At 46.3% G+C, this 18,739-nt stretch overlaps 1 protein-coding gene across 3 annotated transcripts in view; it reads left to right on the forward strand.

Moving 5' to 3' along the window:
* SSX2IP (SSX family member 2 interacting protein) overlaps positions 1 to 18,739 on the forward strand; it is a 706,324-nt gene that overhangs the window by 645,464 nt on the left and 42,121 nt on the right. For all 3 annotated transcript variants that reach the window (XM_069641705.1, XM_069641707.1, XM_069641706.1), the window contains exon 13: positions 5,711 to 5,861. In XM_069641705.1, the coding sequence (XP_069497806.1) occupies positions 5,711 to 5,861 (151 nt within the window). The remainder of the gene's footprint in view (positions 1 to 5,710; positions 5,862 to 18,739) is intronic.

An 18,739-nucleotide genomic window follows, 5' to 3' on the forward strand; every position in this document is an offset into this window, starting at 1 on the left:
GGTGTTCACCAAGTGCCTAGCGGCGGCGCGGCTGCGCCTGCAGGGGGATCCACGTCTACCCCTACCTGGACGACTGGCTCATACGGCAAGGACAAGGGAGCTCGCCGTGGAACACACTGCGAAGTCCGTCCAGCTGCTCACGGACCTGGGGTTCTCCATCAACTTTCCAAAATCCCACCTGGTCCCGTCGCAAGTCGCCCTGTTTCTGGGAGCACAGCTCGACACAGTGGCACGGCGGGCCTCACCTTCGGAGGAAAGGATAAGGACCATCCTAGGAAAGGTGCAACGTCTACTGGCCACGGACGTGGCCAAAGTGAGGTCTATCAAGTCCCTCCTCGGAATGATGTCCTCCTGCATTTATCTGGTGCCCCATTGCAGACTTCGGATGCGGCCCTTGCAAGAATTCCTCAACGCCCACTGGATCCAGATGACGGGCAGCTTCGAGGACAGGATCTCGCTCGACGAAACGTTCCGTCAGGCAATACGATGGTGGGGTGTTCACGCTCATCTGACAGCGGGAACAGGCTTCCTAGCCCCGGCCCACCAGGTGACGGTGACGACGGATGCCTCCCTGGAAGGTTGGGGAGCGCACACCGGGGGCCTCCACGCGAGAGGCCTTTGGTGCTCGGAGGAGAAGACTCTCCACATCAACATCTTGGAGCTCCGCGCAGTGTTCTGGGCCCTCGGGTCCTTCCATCCCTCAAGGGCAAGTTGGTGAGGATCTTCACCGACAACACCACCACGATGTTTTACATTCGGAAGCAGGGCGGAACCAGAACCCCTGCCCTGTCCAAGGAAGCCCAGGATCTGTGGCATTGGGCCATCGCACAAGGGATGTTTCTGGTACCCTTTCATCTGGCAGGGATAAAAACCATCGCTGACTCACTCAGCAGGGAGCTGCACTCGTGCCACGAGTGGGAACTGCGCCAGGATCAAGTGGACCGACTCTTCCGACGATGGGGCGAACCCCAGATCGATCTCTTCGCAACGGCGGCGAACTCAAAGTGCCGGAGGTTCGCCAGCAGGTTTCCCCAACCGAGGAGCATGGGCGATGCTTTCTCGTTCCCCTGGGACGGCCTGTTCCTTTATGCATTCCCGCCGTTGCCGTTGCTACTCCGGCTCGTCAACCAGCTCAAGAGGTCCGGTGCAGGATGATCCTCGTCGCACCGGCGTGGCCGAGGTAGATCTGGTTCCCGGACCTTCTGGACTTGTCAGCGTCCACACCAGTCAAGCTACCGACGGACGCAGATCTTCTCTCCAGAGAAGGAGGCGCCATTCTTCATCACGAACCAGAGTCGCTGAACTTGCAGGCCTGGCTCCTGCAGCACTAGAGTTTGGAGGATACAACATCCCGGCCGACTGCAGAGAGGTTCTTGCAAAGGCCAGGGCATCCTCAACTCTCAAGTGCTACGGACACAAATGGAAGAGGTTCTCTGTCTGGTGCCGAGCACAGAAGATTAACCCTCTGCGGATTACGGCCCCTCAAGTATTGCCGTACCTACTGTCTTTGGCCAAGGCTGGCCTATCTCACGCCTCCATCAAGGTACATCTGGCTGCCGTCTCACGTTACACCAGAACTACAGGACGGGCGTCCTTGTGGTCTCATTGTCTGGTGAAGGAATTTATGAAAGGACTGTTCCGATCATTCCTGCCGGTGAAGGCCCCTGCCCCGGCATGGGAGCTCAACGTGGTACTAACTAGGCTCATGGGGGCCCCATTCGAGCCTATGCATTCAGTGCCGTTGAAGTTTGTCGTGGAAGACAGCATTCCTCGTGGCCATCACCTCAGCACGACGAGTGGGAGAGATCCAGGCCCTGTCTTGCAAGCCTCCATACTTGACTTTTCACGACACGAGGGTGGTGCTGAGGACGCACCCCTCCTTCATGCCCAAGGTGCCGTCGGACTTCCACCTTAACAAGCCCTTGGTGTTGCCAGTTTTCTTCCCGTCTCCTTCGTCGCCGGCTGAGAGGACTCTGCACTCGCTAGATGTGGCTAGAGCGCTGAAGTTTTACGTGGACCGCACAAAGAGTTTCCGGAAGACATCACAGCTGTTTGTGAACTTTGGACCTGTGAATCAAGGGAAGGCTCTCTCGAAGACTTCCATTTCCAGATGGCTTTCCGGCTGCATCATGCACCGTCACCGGTTGGCAAACCGACCGCTGCCCGGCCGTCCGAGAGCCCATTCGACCAGAGCGATGGCTGCAACTACGGCGTTCCTGTCTGGTGTGTCCCTGCTCGACATCTGCAGGGCTGCTACGTGGAGGTCGACGCACACCTTCACGAGATTCTACTGCTTCAACCGGGATTCCAGGGAGGAGTCCAGAGTCGGCCAGGCAGTGCTGCGTAACCTGTTCGCCTAAGGTGAGCCTGGTGAGGAGGTAAGAGTTGCTTAATGTTGAGTTGTTGTATTGCTTGATATTGAGCCTTGTGGCACCTCCCGTGGTTGTGCATGTGTATGTATATACTGCTATGTATTCTTATATTCATGAGCATGTGAATCCATGCCAGACCCCATGATGGAGAAGGAACAAGTTACTTACCTGTAACTGTTGTTCTCCCGCATGGGTCTGGCATGGATTCACATGCGAACCCTCCGGCCTACCCCTCTGCGGCTCTTCACTTGGTCATACTGCCACTTCACGTGCTACCAAATCTGAGGATGGCTGCCAGGGGAGGGGCTTAGGGAGAGGGCAGTCATTGGCTGGGGGCAGTATGACCCAGAGACCAGTGATTGGTTACTACTGAGAAAGACAGATCAGAAACGAAACTGATACTGATTTTTTTCTATACCGAAGATTCCCGGCCTGACGGGGAATATTCATGAGCATGTGAATCCATGCCAGACCCATGCTGGAGAACAACAGTTACAGGTAAGTAACTTGTTCCAACCCCACCTTAAGCCAGAACTGGTCTTGATTTTTCTAGTTAAATCTCCTTGGTTATTCAGCTTCACTTGTACATTCAAACCATTATGTTAGAGTGCACGATTGTTAAGTGGTGCTGTTGCAAGACCCCATTTAGCAAGATTACTCCACAGCAAGTTTCTATTAACAAGGTTAGATGCCGCAGATCAATGACCTCTCTATTACCTCAAATCTTAAACATTTAAGAATAAATCCATTCAAGGTTGTACCAATATTTTTTCAAAACCTGGTTTGATTATATATTTTTTTCTAGCTCTACCTGTGCCGTCAGCCCACTTTTCAAGATCTATTAAATTCAATGATGCTGATGAGCCTAACTTTTACAATCTGCCCGATTGCACTTTTTAAATATTGGAATCAAATTTGAGGTTTCCTATGTCTTGGGCAGGTCTCCATTGCTCACAATTTGTTTAAAGATAACAAAATAGCCCATAATTCCGACTACAATTTAAAAGTTTTCTTGGATTGATTAGGGCCAACAGCACGGGAAGAACTAGCTTTTGAAATGACTTTTAGAATGCCCTCCCAATCAAAATCAATTCTCCATTTCGTTTTAGCACATTCGTAGTCTATTCCTTTCAAGCCTGTCCTGCAGGTCACTAAATTACCTAACCCATTCATCCTCTTGAATAGGGTTGATTTGTTCCTTGAGTTGACTACCCTCTATTCCATTATCTCCCAGGAATTTGCATCAGATTTAGTAAGATCACAAGCATTTCCCTTAGCATCATTAAATGGTGATGCTAGCCTACCCAATTTTTTAGTATAACCTTTCTCTATTTCTTCAGCACGTGATTTCTCTTCATTTACTTTTCTTAATAGATGTTATAGCTCTCAACTTTTTTTTTTTCCTTTCATTTGAAGACATCTTCAGTGTAGATGTGTCCTTACTTTTTGTGTTTTAATTCAGGTCTTAATAATTTAGCATTTTTAAAATGTAATTCTTCTATTGAAGGTTGAGTAATATCTGTAAAATGCAAGTATTGTCAAAGGAAAATTCAAAATTCAGTCTGCGATTTAATTGTATTACTATTTTATAAATGACTGCCCCTCTTCTTGCAATTTGTCTCCAGGGCCACCAATGGTGAACAGAATTTTCCCTTCCATTTTGAGGAAATTGTTTTTTTAGACAGATGTAAGTCAAATACTGTACTCTGCATTGGTGCCAGTTTAGATTTAGAGTCGGATACTTAAGTGAATACTGTAAAAGGCTTCCCTAATAGGAAGAATTCTACATGTAAACCTCTCATTCCAAATTGGTTTAATATCACAATTGGATTACAAACTAGCCAGTCAGATCTTTCCCTCCAATACATTTGCGAAACGTATATTTGTAAATTGTTTAATCTAGAGGTAACCTTCTACAAGCATTTAGTATTCTAATAAATAAGACTTTAGAAGCAATATGTCAAAATGCTTCCACCATTTTGATAGAGTTCATGTTTGAAATGTATGTTGAAGGAATTTAAAAGCCCCATTGATGAAAGCAAAATGGGTCCTAATGCAAGACCACATTTTCTATTCATTTGAGAAAATAAAACCAACATTACCATGGCAAATAGCAAACCATAGAGAAGGCAACATTTATTTTTTGTTAAATTCCCATATTTTACATTTGTGATGGTGACCCCATTAAGATGCTTCCCTAGTAACAGAAGCTGTAATTTAAAATGTGTTGTCATAACCTTATCATACAGTTTGGTAGATTAAATAAAATAATTGCAATTGTTCTGTTTGCACTTTCTAGTTAAAGTTGTTGGTGATGGGAAAGTACAGCAAATATAATGTCTCAAAATTGTTTCTTGGGAAAGTGACTGGGACAGTGACTGGGAAAGCGGGCAGGGTACATAAATCTTTAGAAGTTCTAACTTAGTATTTGTTATGGCGTACATGCACCTCCTGGAAAAACAATAACCCTCCCCATCACATAGCACAACTGCATACAAGGACGGAGCTTTAATGTTTTGGGGGTGGAGTGGTTGTCTTTCACACATCAATGGGTCCCCATGTCAAAACCCCACATTTGCAAGGTAAGCCATGCATTTTGTCCCGCAGCATAACTGTCAACTGACAAGCTTCTTCCTGGAAAGAGCACTGCAGCATGAATTGTCCTGCATTTCCCCCTGATATGTAGAGAACCTGTACTTCGAGTATGATATGGAATTCACACCTTAGAAAACTTGCACTTGCAAAGTGACTTGTTGCATTTGCCCACTATGCTACTGTTGGAATTTCCCTTTGAGTGCTGGATGCATATATGAATGGCATCAAGATGTGAACATCCAGCATTCCATTAGCAAAGCCAAGGATGGGGGGGGGAGAGGGATACATGGATTTAGCAGTACATTGTAAAACATATATAATTTGAGAAAAACTGATCAACTTCTAGGTAGTTGGTAGCTTGTATTGTGAACTATAGATAAGCTGGGAAACTGTTTCCTAATGGGGATGGGCATAATATACAAGAACAGAGGCTGCTACAGCCAAAGCATTCAAAATACTAGTCTCTGCAATGTTGAAACCTGGTCGTCTGAAAACATAATTTAAGTCTTAAAGTACTTTGTCGCTTTTTCAATACAGGGTTTGTGTGTGCAGAGCTTTCCTAAAGAAAATCTTCATTTGTTAAACTTTGATTCTTAACGCTATTGTATTGGAACAGGTTCATAATTGATTAGTGCCAGTCAGTCACTGTTGCAAAACGTGAGCTTTGTGTTGAGGTGCAATGGACCTCACAAAGAGGATGTTTTAACAACAAGATTTGTAGAATTAATATCCATTTCTTTTAGGTCAAGACCAGGTTAATCGCAAATTGCACACCAGATCACATCAAAAGTCACATTCTGGACCGGTTGCAGTTAGTAGATCAACAAAGAAACTCCTTCCATCCACACCTACTATAGAACTTTGCAAATCTTTAAATCTTGTTCAAGGAGACGGGTATGTACAAGTGAAACTGTCCGATTTTGTACCATGTTAAGGCCACCCCAGCTATGATATAGATAATGTCAATTAAATGTAGGTTTTTTAATGCTTCTTTCACTCTACAGGGTTTGCAAAATCTACAACCACACTCGCATTGGCGAGGAGATTGTATGAAGGGAACGTACCATGTCCATGGTACTCAACTTTGCTGGAGAGTATGGGAATGTTTGAAAGTTTTATTTGACACGTACTGCAAACGAGCCTTTTTTGCAGTAAATGGAAAACAGGGTTCACTGTGCATGGCTGGCCTTTGGTTAGTAGCATCGCACCAAATAAAGTGTGCTTATGGTTACATTCACCGTTTTGCACAAAGGACTGATCTATTCTGTCACCCATCAACCTGGGACATGTGAATTTCCCTTAGGTCGAGTATGTAAACTAAGTAACCTGCCCTCTAGGTCTAGTGTGATTTATTAGAATGTGCGAGGACTGCAGTATGAAAAGACGTTTTCCAACATTGTGCCTCTTTACAAGTACGCTGGTAGGTTAAATGTTTCAGTTACCGAAACTGTACTGCTGCATTACTGCATTACTGCACTGCCATACTAGGTGTGTCTGTATTGTGGAAGACGCGTCTAGCAAAAAGCTGGAGGTCAATCATCCACCTTACTGCTGGAAATCAGAGAATTATTGCTCTCAATAAATCTGCCAAAATCCCCATTGAGTACTATGGTCTAAATTACTCTGCCCTACCACCATTTGTAATCCTGTGGTAAACCCTTGGGACCAAGTCACGCGGAACTATTTTGGCAGTACTTTGGGAAAATGTACCGACAAATTTCTGCCAAATTTGTAATGAAGCCTATTGTCGCACAGGTGTATTCACGATTACTAATTGCAGGAGTGGAATACTGGTACATATTATTCAAAGGAAATCGTTGTAACAAAATCCAACTTCCTAAGACTAGATTTTTCTTTTCATTGATAACTCCTATGGAAATTAGAGTGTTTCTGTTTTTGCCCGTTTCCTAGTGTATGGAAACAAACCGTAAAACAAGAAATGTGCTAAAGCTCCTCATTTTCACACAATACTGTCTCTATAGAGGCAGACCCTTTGGAAAACACATGCCTCACAATGCCAGTTGCCCTTGCCTTAATGCTTTCTCTCTCGTTTGAGAGGTTTCCTGGGTACAGACAGGACTTTTTTTTTTATCCTTCCATAATATTTGTGTAGCTTTAAAAAAAACACACTTACAAGAAAAGGACCTTGCCATCTAGTTTCCCTCTTCCTAGACCCACCATAAAAGCAGCTGTCTTTATGTATAGTGATGAACATTTCCCAACGTTCTTCTGTTCCGTAGTTACCTAGATGTGGATAAATCTGATCACATTTCTTGATAATTTCTGCTGACCTGAGATTGTATTTTTTTTTTCCCTTCCTTTTAGAGGTTTGGCAGCATTACATTATTAATTTGAATTCCATAATATTCGTAGCACTATTGAAGAATTGCATTGTTGTTTTGTTTATTGCGCCAACCTGGCCAGAGTTCAGGAGAAGCCAGAGGCTAGCATTGAGCTAGCGTTTTTTACAGTAACACAGTACTGTGGGGGATTGACAGGGTTTTCAGTCCTGGGGTAGAAAGCGATTAAAAAGCCATGTCTTCATGCATTCTTTCATGGTTGTCTTCTGCTTACATTGATTTGGTGTTTGATGAACCCATATGACTGTCCAATGCCAGCCTTATCCCACTACTAATTATTCATGCTAACGTCCATAATATGCACAGCAGCTGAACCTAGCTCCTAATCAACCAAATCCCTCCTTTCACCGTTGAAGTGTTCCAAGGAACCAAATGTGAAACATTGATGCTATGCTGTTCCTTTCCAGAAATGAAGTTAGTGTGCGCTCTATTTTCCTGCTATATATATATTTGACGAATAACCTCAGTCTTACCAGTGTCTACTATCTAATTCTGGTATGTGTACAAGAACCACCAAATCTTGAAACATCTGGACTATATCCATTTTGGACACATAATCGTAGAGTCCCCTGTATGACCGTGTAAAAATGATCATGCCATGTGGGGAAAACAAGCTACACTAAAAAAGGCAATTCAAACAATTACTGAAGGAGAGGGTCTATGAAAATCAAGTGGACAAGTACCATCGGCAATCTTGATGGCTTTACAGTATTTCAATTCCAGAGTAGCGGACATGCAGCCAATGAAATTAAGTCAGACTTTCCGGTATAATCTACCACTAGAGAACTGAGGCTTTAAACATTGAGTAAATGGAACAAATGTATTACTCCCTCTTCACATCCTGACCCCATAGAAATGCTTACTTGCGCGGTTTCCTTATCCAGCATACTATAGGTTTTAGAGCAAAATGGTTTACACAAGAACTTGAAAGTAGGATGATGCTGAAAGACTGTTATGCTATTAGAAGATTCACAGGAGATTTAGTAGTACGAATAGCATTTTTTTTATTTTTATATTTCGAGTCTGGAAGATAAGAGCAGGAGCAAAATGTATGGGTATCTTATGATTCGGAGTGCTTATAAATGGCCCAAAACCTACAAAGGCAAACATCCACTGAACCTATCAGCATGAAGGAAGTATTTCAAAGTGTTCTCCATTGTGTCCATTGCTATGGCCCTCAATACAACTGCCGATACTTGATACTTCTACTTAAGAAATAATACCCGTGGTGGCGGGCTGGATTGGCTGGTAATGTTCAGGGGCCCAGGTTAAAAACCTGAGCGAAGCAAGAAAAAAGAAGGAAAAGCAATGCCTGTCACTGTACTAGAAGCAAATGACCAGTCTCATTGTCCTGAATTTTACAATGATTGCTGAAATGGAGGACTGTGTTTTGCCTGTTATCCAATAAGAACCTCTTCTTCATTATGGAATTTATGAAGCATGCTTGCTGCGCTGCTGATGCCTTGCCTGCTTGCCCGAAAGGATGCTCTAAATTCCCTGTCTACTAAACTAATTTCCGCACAGGGAACAGTGTCAATGGGAACATACAAGCAACTATTGGGGGACAATGTCCTGTATCCCACTTATTCCGCAGTGCAGACTACACATGCAGCCTCTTCAGGAATTTCTGGCAGACCGATCGTCACTAACAAGCGGGTCATGGAATGACGAATTGCTCCCAACATCTGTTAGCACACCAACTATAATGGTGGGCAGAACCATGTCACATCAGTCAGGATGCCTCTCCGGGTGTTACCGTTTAGGAAACAATAAAGGACGCATCACTCATGTGATAGGGCGCTCATGGAAACTGCCTATCCATGAAAGGCCTATGGACTGGCCAAGAGAAACTACACATCGGTGTCCTAGAGCTGAAAGCTGTGTTCCAGGCTCTCTGCTTGTTTCAGCCAGTGCTAAAAAAACAAGGTGGTTGGGGTGTTGACGGACAGCACCACCATTTATTCTATACAAAAATAAGGGAACACAAGGTCCAGGACCTATGGAGCCCAGCAATTGTAGCACATTGGGCGAACCGCAACCAAATACAACTCCAAGCATTTCACCTTCCGGGAAAACAAGACTGGAGATCAACTCAGCAGGGCCACCAATCAGTCACACAAATGGCAACTAGCTAGCATACAGCTCGACAAAATAGTCCAAAGGTGGGGGACACCGTCCATCGACCTGTTTGCAACCTGTGAAAACAAGTGTCTGCAATTTGCCAGCAGTTGTCCACAGAAAGGATTGCTGGGGGACGCCTGCACGCTATCGTGGGCAGGAATGTTTGCCTATGTGTTTCTGCCCATACCAATGATATGCAAAGTCCTACAAAGGATCACAATGTACAAATCCAGGATCATCCTTATAGCGCCTGCATGGCCGAGACAGCCCTGGTTCTCAGACATCATTCATCTCTCAAGACCAACCAATTCCCCTACGGAAGAATCCAAACCTACTATCGATGTGCAAACAAAGTTCTGCACCACAATCCAGGGTCCATCAACTTAAAGGCCTGGTTCCTGACTTTGTTGAATTTGTCCATGCCCTGATTTCACAAGAATGCAGACACATTCTGATAGCAGTCTGGGCAGACTGTACAAATGGGCATACGGTATATATGGGACCACTTTTGCAAGTGGTGTGCAACAACGGTGCCCAATCAACATCGCCCCTCATGACCTACCATAGATGCACTTAACAGCCATTTCAAGATTAAATAGAATAGAAGAGAAGACCCCTTTCTACGGGACACGGATAGCCAAACATTTTGAGCTTTTTTTCGTACCTACCCTCCACAGATAAAATGCCTCCACAATGGAGCCTGAAACCATCCTCACGGCACTGATGAATGCGCCATTTGAGGATATGGCTACCACTGAAATTAAATATGCATCTTGGACCACATTCCTGATCGCAGTCACATCTTTCAGGCGCATGTCGGAGATCCACGCATTGTCCATCAAGCCTCCATACCTCAGTTTTTGAAACTGAGCTATTTTAAAGGCAAATCCAAGCTTCATTTCAAAATTGGAGATAATCTTAACAGTTTAAAAACCATCTACTGCAGCAGAACAGGCTCTGCACTTGGACCTGCGAAGAGCTCTAAAATGTTACCTTGACAGAAAAAAGGGTTTTTGACTGACTGCACAGTTATAAGCCTTTTGGCCCCCTAACTGGGAGGAGCCCATTTCCAAACAAGGTATTGCATTATTGATGACTTTGGCAATTACCAGGGTGCATACGAAGGCAAACTGGCCCCTACAGGGTCCTGAAAGAGCGCATTCTACACGAGCAATAGTATCATTGGATGCATTATGGGCAGGGATCCGACTGCCTGACATCTGCCCAGCAGCTACTTGGGCAGTACCGCACTACTGCATGGAAGGACAAGGTAAATTGGAGGCAATAATCGGGAGAGCAGTGCTGCAATTCCTATTTCAATAAGGTATGCCTTTTTCCCCTATAACCGCCATTTAATTTTCTGATGACTTCTGTGTACTATATTCAAAGAATGTGAATCCATAAAAGATACAATGCTGGAGAACAAGTATTTTGTGTACCTGTAACTCTGGTTCTCCTGCATTGGTATCTCTCATGGATTCACATGCTCCTGCCATCCACTACGGAGGGAGCAAGGCTGCAAAGTTGTGGCTCACATCTCACGGGGGTTAGAATTTGAAGAAGACACCTTGGGTGGAGCTAGATACTCTACGTCCCATTGCTGGGACATAATACACCCAAAAGGACAGTGATGTGCTACTAAAGTGAGCTTAAAAGTTTTATTACATAGTGTAATACTGAGGTTACCCAGCCTGTCGGCTGGGAATATTTAAAGCGTGTCAATCCATGAAAGATACCAGTGCTGGAGTGTTAATCTCAATCTGAGTTACTGCAAATACATAAAGAACACCAGTCACGATTCAAACATTAACAAGAGTTAATTTTGCTTCAGGCGGTCTCGGGTTCAACTAGGTCTGCGGACAGTCATAGAGAAATTGAGCAATTTACATGGCGGCCAGTCAGCCTTAAGTACACTTCATGATTGCCTTGGTTGTTGCATTATAGATAGTTTATGACCTGTGTAAAATACATTTTCTGCAAAAACACATGGGTCCTCACTCTGTCATGTCTGTACAATTTACTGTCCTCAGAGCAACACAGTTCACCCTATTCCTAGTGCAAGGAGACATTCTTCACATATCTGTTTGTCTTTGACCAAAAGGTCACTCTGCATTTCAACTCGGCAGTTCATTTAATTCTTCCTTTCCAGGAATGTACACGGCACATTGTTTTCTAAACATTGGTCGCGCAAATTAGCTTCGGAAAGAGACGGGAAGACCCATAAACTGACCCTTTATCTCTGTTCGTGCCGGTCTGTTCAAGGCTCAAACCTGGTAAAATCATGTAGCTAAGCATTCCTTGCAGAGACATGTTTTCCAGCCCTTCAGGCTGTGAGCATTTTATACATGGAAATGAAAACCCATCGGAATGAGTGAAGAAACATTCTCCAGCATTGGATCTTTCATGGATTCACATGCTTAGAATATTCCCCGTCGTCAGACTGGGAACCCTCGGTACACATATATAGTCGTTTCCTATAGGGAAAAAACTTCCGACACTTGTGTGTCCTATCCACATCTACGTCCTCTCCGGGGCCGTCCACGCAAGCCCCGTTGGACGTAATGGTATAAAAGGCCCCGCCCCCGCGGGTCCCGTCAGATTTCAACCGTCTCCAAAGATAGTGGGATCTCCTCGCGTAGTCTCTACTTTCTAGATTTTTGTTGAAATTACTCGCACAAACTCCCACGAGTTTATTATTCTTATCAGAATGTCGGGCAAGCCTCTCTTTCGCCCGTGTGCCACATGCGGATTGAAGGTTTACGAGGGGGACGGCCATTTAGATTGTATTTATTGCCTCCACCCGCATCACTCAGCAGACCAGTGTGAAATATGTAAAGGTTTTTCCCAGAAAACACTGAAAGATCGGAGTCGGCGGCTGGTATCGTGGTTAAATGACGGGGCGGGAGCGTACCCTCAGTCGGAGGTTGGCTCCGTGCGTAGTGTGGCCTCGGCGAAAACATCGGGGGCCCCTCGCCGCTCAACTTCGTCTGAACCGCCGGCTAAGAAGACTCGACCAGCGGAAAAGGATGTTCCACGAAGCCACTCTTCTAAGGACTCCTCAAAAGAATCTACAAGATCATCAGCAGCTTCGTCGAAGAGACAAGGAAAGGAGAGGCCTAAATCCTCCTCGGTCGATCATCATAGATCTGCCACGAGTAGAGACTCGGATAAACGCAGGGAGAGCGCTGTGAAGGCGGGACCGCCTAAGCCACCTGCAGGCCCACCGTCGACGACGACGAACCAGTCAGTGTCCTCACTGCAGCTAACGCAGTTGGTTTCCCCCGTCATCAACCCGATGACGACGACGATGTCCTCGTCGACCGAAGTTCTGGCCTGGAGACCAGAAGTTTTTGATATGGGGTTGCCTGACACATTGCTGCAAGAACAGGCAGTATCGATTTCTTCGAAAGAAGACGACGCCTTCAGAATTGCGGGCCCGGAAGACCTTGGTCTACGACCCAAGTCACCATCAGGAGCAACCTGCTCTCAGGTGTTTACCCAACCTCCAAGCTCTCAAGCGACCCTGTCCATGGAGGTCCTGTCCTCCTTACACTCGCTGCTGAAATCGCTGGATGAAAGACTTCCACCTGTACCATCGACCCCCCCCCCCACCCCCCCCCTGTCGACGAGCCCGGCCCTTCACACCGCCCGACCAGAACGATCGGAGTTCCAACTACTCCAGCAGCCCAAGAGGAAGGTGAGCTCTCAGACTCTTTATCTGACCGTGGATCAGCATCAGATATCACCCTCTCGCCGTCTAGGGATCCATCCTGGGTTTCGGATGTGGAACTGGAAACACCAAAGAGTCCCACTCACCCGTCTCCACCGGACGATATAGGTGCCTTTCATTCTATGATGGAAAAAGCGTGCAAGGAGTTTGGCCTGGTCCAGCAGGAGGAGAAAAAGGACTGCTTCCTTTTTGACCATATGGGTAAGAATAGACGTTCAATATTCTCAATACCCATTTTAGACCATGTCTGGAAAGAAGGTGTGCAAACCATGCGTCACCCGTTTTCTGAACCGGCCGTCAAAGGCCGCATTGAAAAGAAATTTAAAGTACCAGATTCTACCCCGAAGTGTCTTTTGGCTCAACCTACACCTGACTCAGTGGTGTCGGCAGCGGCGACGAGGAAAGCAAAGGCCCAACATAAATGCTCTACTCCTCCGGATAATGAGGCAAGACGCCAAGACGTGTTTGGTAAGAAGGTTCTTTCCGTAGGCGCTGCAACTGTGAAGGCAGCCAACTCCCTTGCAATTGTGGCCAGGTATGACAGGGAGATGTGGCACAGACTTGCTCCTATTCTGGACCACCTCCCGGAGGAACATAGAAGAACGGCGATGTCCCTGGTACGAGAAGGCGAAGAAGCGTCGAATCATGCTATTAACATGGCGGTAGACCTGGCAGATTCGGGCTTTAAACAGATAAGTAACGGGGTTGTTCTAAGACGCCAGGCTTGGCTTAAGTGCACCAACTTCAGGCCCGAAGTGCAGTATAAAGTATTGGACATGCCCTTCGAAGGTGATCTTCTTTTCGGAGAAAAGGTGGACGAGGCCTTGAAGGGCATGAAGGAAGACTCGGAAACAGTACGCTCGTTGGGTTCTCTCCAGAGTGGTAAACACTTTCGTTCCTTTCGTCCCTTTAGAGGAGCATCTGGCAACTCAAGATTTTCTGCAACCAGGGATAGATCCTTTGGCAGATCGGCATATCCTTCCCAAGGATATAGACGCGCCTCTCAAAACTCAAGCCGGCGCAGAAACTTCCAGTCATCCAAGAGACGACCAACTTATTCGTCGTCGACGAACAAACAGAAAGACCAACAATGACGGGAAGCGCACCGTTCTGGGAGGAAGAGTGTCAAGCTGCGTCGAGGAATGGGAGACCGTCACAACAGATCAGTGGGTTTTAGACACAGTGAGGTACGGACATTCTCTACTATTCAAATGCAAACCTCCAAAATGTCCACCCATACATCTATCCCAACCACATCTAAGCATTTTGCTGCAGGAAGTAGCACTCATGTTACAAAAAGGTGCCATAGAATTAGTCCCTGCATCGCAGAAAGGCCAAGGGGTGTACTCACGATGCTTTGTGGTAAAAAAGCCGAACGGAAAATGGCGTCCCATTCTCGACCTGCGAGACCTCAACAAGACCTTACAGAGCCAGAAATTCAAAATGCTCACACTGCAGGAAGTTATCAGGTCCGTTCAAGTGGGGGATTTTTTGGCGTCTCTAGATCTTCAGGACGCTTACTTCCACATCCCTATGTGTCAAAAACACAGGAGGTTTCTGAGGTTCATGGTAGGTCGGACACACTACCAATTCGCAGTGCTCCCGTTTGGTCTCTCATCCTCCCCAAGAACGTTCACAAAATGTTTGGCACCCGTGGCAGCCTGGCTGCGAAAGAAAGGGCATCATGTATACCCGTACCTCGACGACTGGCTTGTGAGGGGATCCTCCTCGGCGTCGACCAACGACAGCGTACAGACCACCTTACGGCTTCTGCAACGACTGGGGTTCGCAGTGAACTTCGAAAAGTCTTCTCTAAGGCCTTCAGGGAGCTTAAAGTTCTTGGGGGCTCAATTCGAAACCCATTCGGGAATAGTGAAACCTTCCCTAGACAGAATATCGAAGATCGATCAACTGACGAGTCAACTTCGCCTACAGGGCACACTTTCCGTGAGGAAATATGTGGCAATCCTAGGCTCCATGGCTTCGTGCATCCACTTAGTAGCAAACTGTCGATTGTTCATGAGGCCTCTACAGGAGTTCCTGGCGGACAGATGGAAGCAGGCCACGGGCCGGTGGTCAGACAGGATTACCGTCAACGGCGACGGTGTCATCCGATCCCTCCAGTGGTGGAAAAGCTTTCACAACCTGGACAGAGGGGTTCCTCTACAAGAACCAGAATTTCAGAATACCATCATCACGGACGCATCCCTAACGGGCTGGGGAGCACACATGGACAATCTTCAAACCCAGGGCAGATGGTCTCCGACCGAATCACGCCTACATATCAATGTGTTGGAACTGAGAGCAGTGAGATGGGCCTTGAAATCATTCCTCCCACATATCAAAGGGTCGAGAGTAAGAGTGCTGACAGACAACACGACAGCCATGTTCTACTTGATAAAGCAAGGCGGCACGAGATCCAGGACCCTTTCTGTGGAAGCTCAAAAGATATGGCATTGGGCGTTGAAATACAACATATCTATAGTGGCTCACCATCTTCCAGGAGTGAAGAACGTGCAAGCGGATTCCCTGAGCAGGACCATGGCTCAGATACACGAGTGGGAGATGGACGCCAGTCAGCTGCAAAAAAATCTTCGAAAAGTGGGGGCACCCCTCAGTCGATCTCTTCGCAACGAAAGACAACAAGAAATGCGAACAGTTCGCGAGCAGATGGCCTCAGAAAGGTTCCCTGTGGGAAGCGTTCTCGTTTCCGTGGACGGACATGTTCCTATACGCCTTCCCTCCGTTCCCCCTTATACGGAGGACAATCCAGTGGATTCCCAGATACAAATGCCGGGTCATTCTAGTGGCACCGTATTGGCCGAGACAGCCATGGTTTTCCGACCTCCTGCATCTGTCGTTGGAACAGCCGATAACTTTCCAGAAAGTGCCGAGTCTCCTGTCCAGGGGCAATGGAATGGTATGGCATCACAATCTGGACAGCCTCAGCTTAACTGCTTGGCTCCTGACTTTTCAGAATTTGGCAGCTTGAAAGTCTCGTCGGATTGCCGGAGAATTCTGCAGGCAGCTAGGGCTCCTTCGACTAACAAGTCATACATATGCAAATGGCGAAGGTTCTGTATGTGGTGTCAAACGCAGCACGAAAAACGGCCTTTGGAAATAACTCAAGAACAAATTCTACCGTATCTTCTTCACCTAGCTGAGAGTGGACTGTCCTCGTCATCCATCAAGGTGCACTTGGCGGCTATCTCAAGGTTCACGAGGAGGAGACAGTCCTCACCGTTATTCAGTGACGGACTGGTGAAACATTTCATGAGGGGTCTCTTTAGAACTTTCCACCCTACGAAGCGGTTCCCACCATCGTGGAGTTTAAATGTGGTGTTGGGCGCCCTAATGAAACCTCCTTTCGAGCCAATGTCCTCTTCATCCATGCAGTTCCTATCGTGGAAGCTGGCTTTCTTAATTGCCATTACATCAGCTAGAAGAATGTCGGAATTACAGGCGTTAGTCATAGACCCTCCATATATGAGATTCTTTAAGGACAAAGTGATATTATCAACTAATCCTACTTTCATCCCGAAGTGCCGACGGTCTATCACAAACACTCGACCATTGTTCTCCCTACTTTCTTTGCGTCCCCTTCGTCGACGGCGGAAAAGGCTCTTCATACTCTTGATGTGAAAAGGGCGTTAAAATTTTATCTGCAAAGAACGCAAGAACTCAGAACTACCAGACAGCTGTTCATGGCCTATGGCCCGTCGACGAGAGGAAGGGCAATTTACAAACAAGGGCTGGCTCGATGGGTCTCTTCGGCGATTGCTTTTAGTCACTCCAGGGCCGGGAGACCCCTACAAGGGCACCCTAGAGCCCATTCCACGAGATCGACAGCCTCCTCCGCAGCTCTATGGGCAGGAATTCCTCTGACAGACATCTGCCAGGCGGCGGCATGGTCAGTTCCACACACGTTTACACGCCATTACTGCCTGGAAAGGCAGCACGCGGATGAGGTACAGATGGGAAGGGCAGTGCTGCGCCATCTGTTTCAATGAGGTAAGCCAAATACGGTGAAGCTGTTGTCTCTTACCTTGCCTATGTTTGTTCCCTTGATCTTATTTATGTATTATGAATATGTTTATATCTGAAAATATGTTGCTGCTTACACACATATATATACATATTTGGACTGAGAGTGTTTCTTGTAAAAGTAAGTTACATTGCATTCTCACCTCCGTCTTCGATGATACTGCTATACAATCTATTCTAAGCATGTGAATCCATGAAAGATCCAATGCTGGAGAAGGGAGTAGTTTCTTACCTGTAACTCCATTTCTCCAGCGTTGGTATCTTTCATGGATTCACATGCGCCCTCCAGCCTCCCCGGATTGCAATGTGCAAGATATGTGCATAAGCAGGTTTCCCCTTTTCTACTTTGGAGGGGCCGAAATCTGACGGGACCCGCGGGGGCGGGGCCTTTTATACCATTACGTCCAACGGGGCTTGCGTGGACGGCCCCGGAGAGGATGTAGATAGGACACACAAGTGTCGGAAGTTTTTTCCCTATAGGAAACAACTATATATGTGTACCGAGGGTTCTCAGTCTGACGACGGGGAATATTCTAAGCATGTGAATCCATGAAAGATACCAACACTGGAGAAATGGAGTTACAGGTAAGAAACTACTCCCAAATGGAGTCTAAAAGTGAGTTTCTAATGAGTCAGCCTAGGCTAACACAGAATGGATGCCTTTTCACAGGAGAATGGGAGTAACAGGTAAGCAACATACTCCTTGTAGTCCATGACATTTAATATACCTGGGAGGGCCAGCCAGCACTCCTTAGAGGGAATGTTGGCCCACCGCTGCTGCTGATGGTACCACAACATGTAATTTTATTTCGACAAAAGGGCCTCAACGTGTAGAGAACATGGTGATGTACCAGTCCTCTGGAGTAGTACTTGGTGGTAGACCACATTGTAAATCGGACGTAATTCGATCATTCGTGGTTGTTTAGTAACATTCTCTTTCGATAGCTTTGTTAGGCGTGCACATAGCCATGCATATGCACTGTGTTGGTTTTGGGGGGATTTTGCAGAAACCACTTTTGTTGAGACCCACAGCGTTAGGTTAACAAGGATCTTGATGATTCCTTCTCCAGCTTTTGGATTTCAAGGTTTTTCTCATGTGCAAGGTGGTTCTCCAAACTCGAAGCGCTACTGGCAGGATGGACCGTTATGTAGTCCTATTTTGTCCTTTTGTGGCCACAATGCCCTGGAACAGATGTTCTTCTAACATGAAATCAATTTCCCGAGAACACACCCCTGAAACGAATTGCCTTAGTTAAAATGCTTCTGCTGTGGTGCAACTGAGATTGCATAAAGCATGGCTTGTGCTTTACCATGGAACATTCGTGATGAAAGCCCCTTCCGTTGGAAATTGAGGTGATCCTTCAAATGTAAATCTTTGCTTTAGGAGATATCATTTTTATTGGTGTTTATAGCTGAAACTGTGAGGATGCCATGTTTACGCTCCTGTGCCTTGGTGCTGGTAGTACTCATTTGTGTAGTTGGTAATGACCATATCCTGTGCAGCATATAGTAGATAT

This window comes from Ambystoma mexicanum, chromosome 1q, assembly GCF_040938575.1.
Source record: "Ambystoma mexicanum isolate Mex_15411 chromosome 1q, UKY_AmexF1_1, whole genome shotgun sequence".
Lineage (NCBI taxonomy): Eukaryota > Metazoa > Chordata > Amphibia > Caudata > Ambystomatidae > Ambystoma > Ambystoma mexicanum.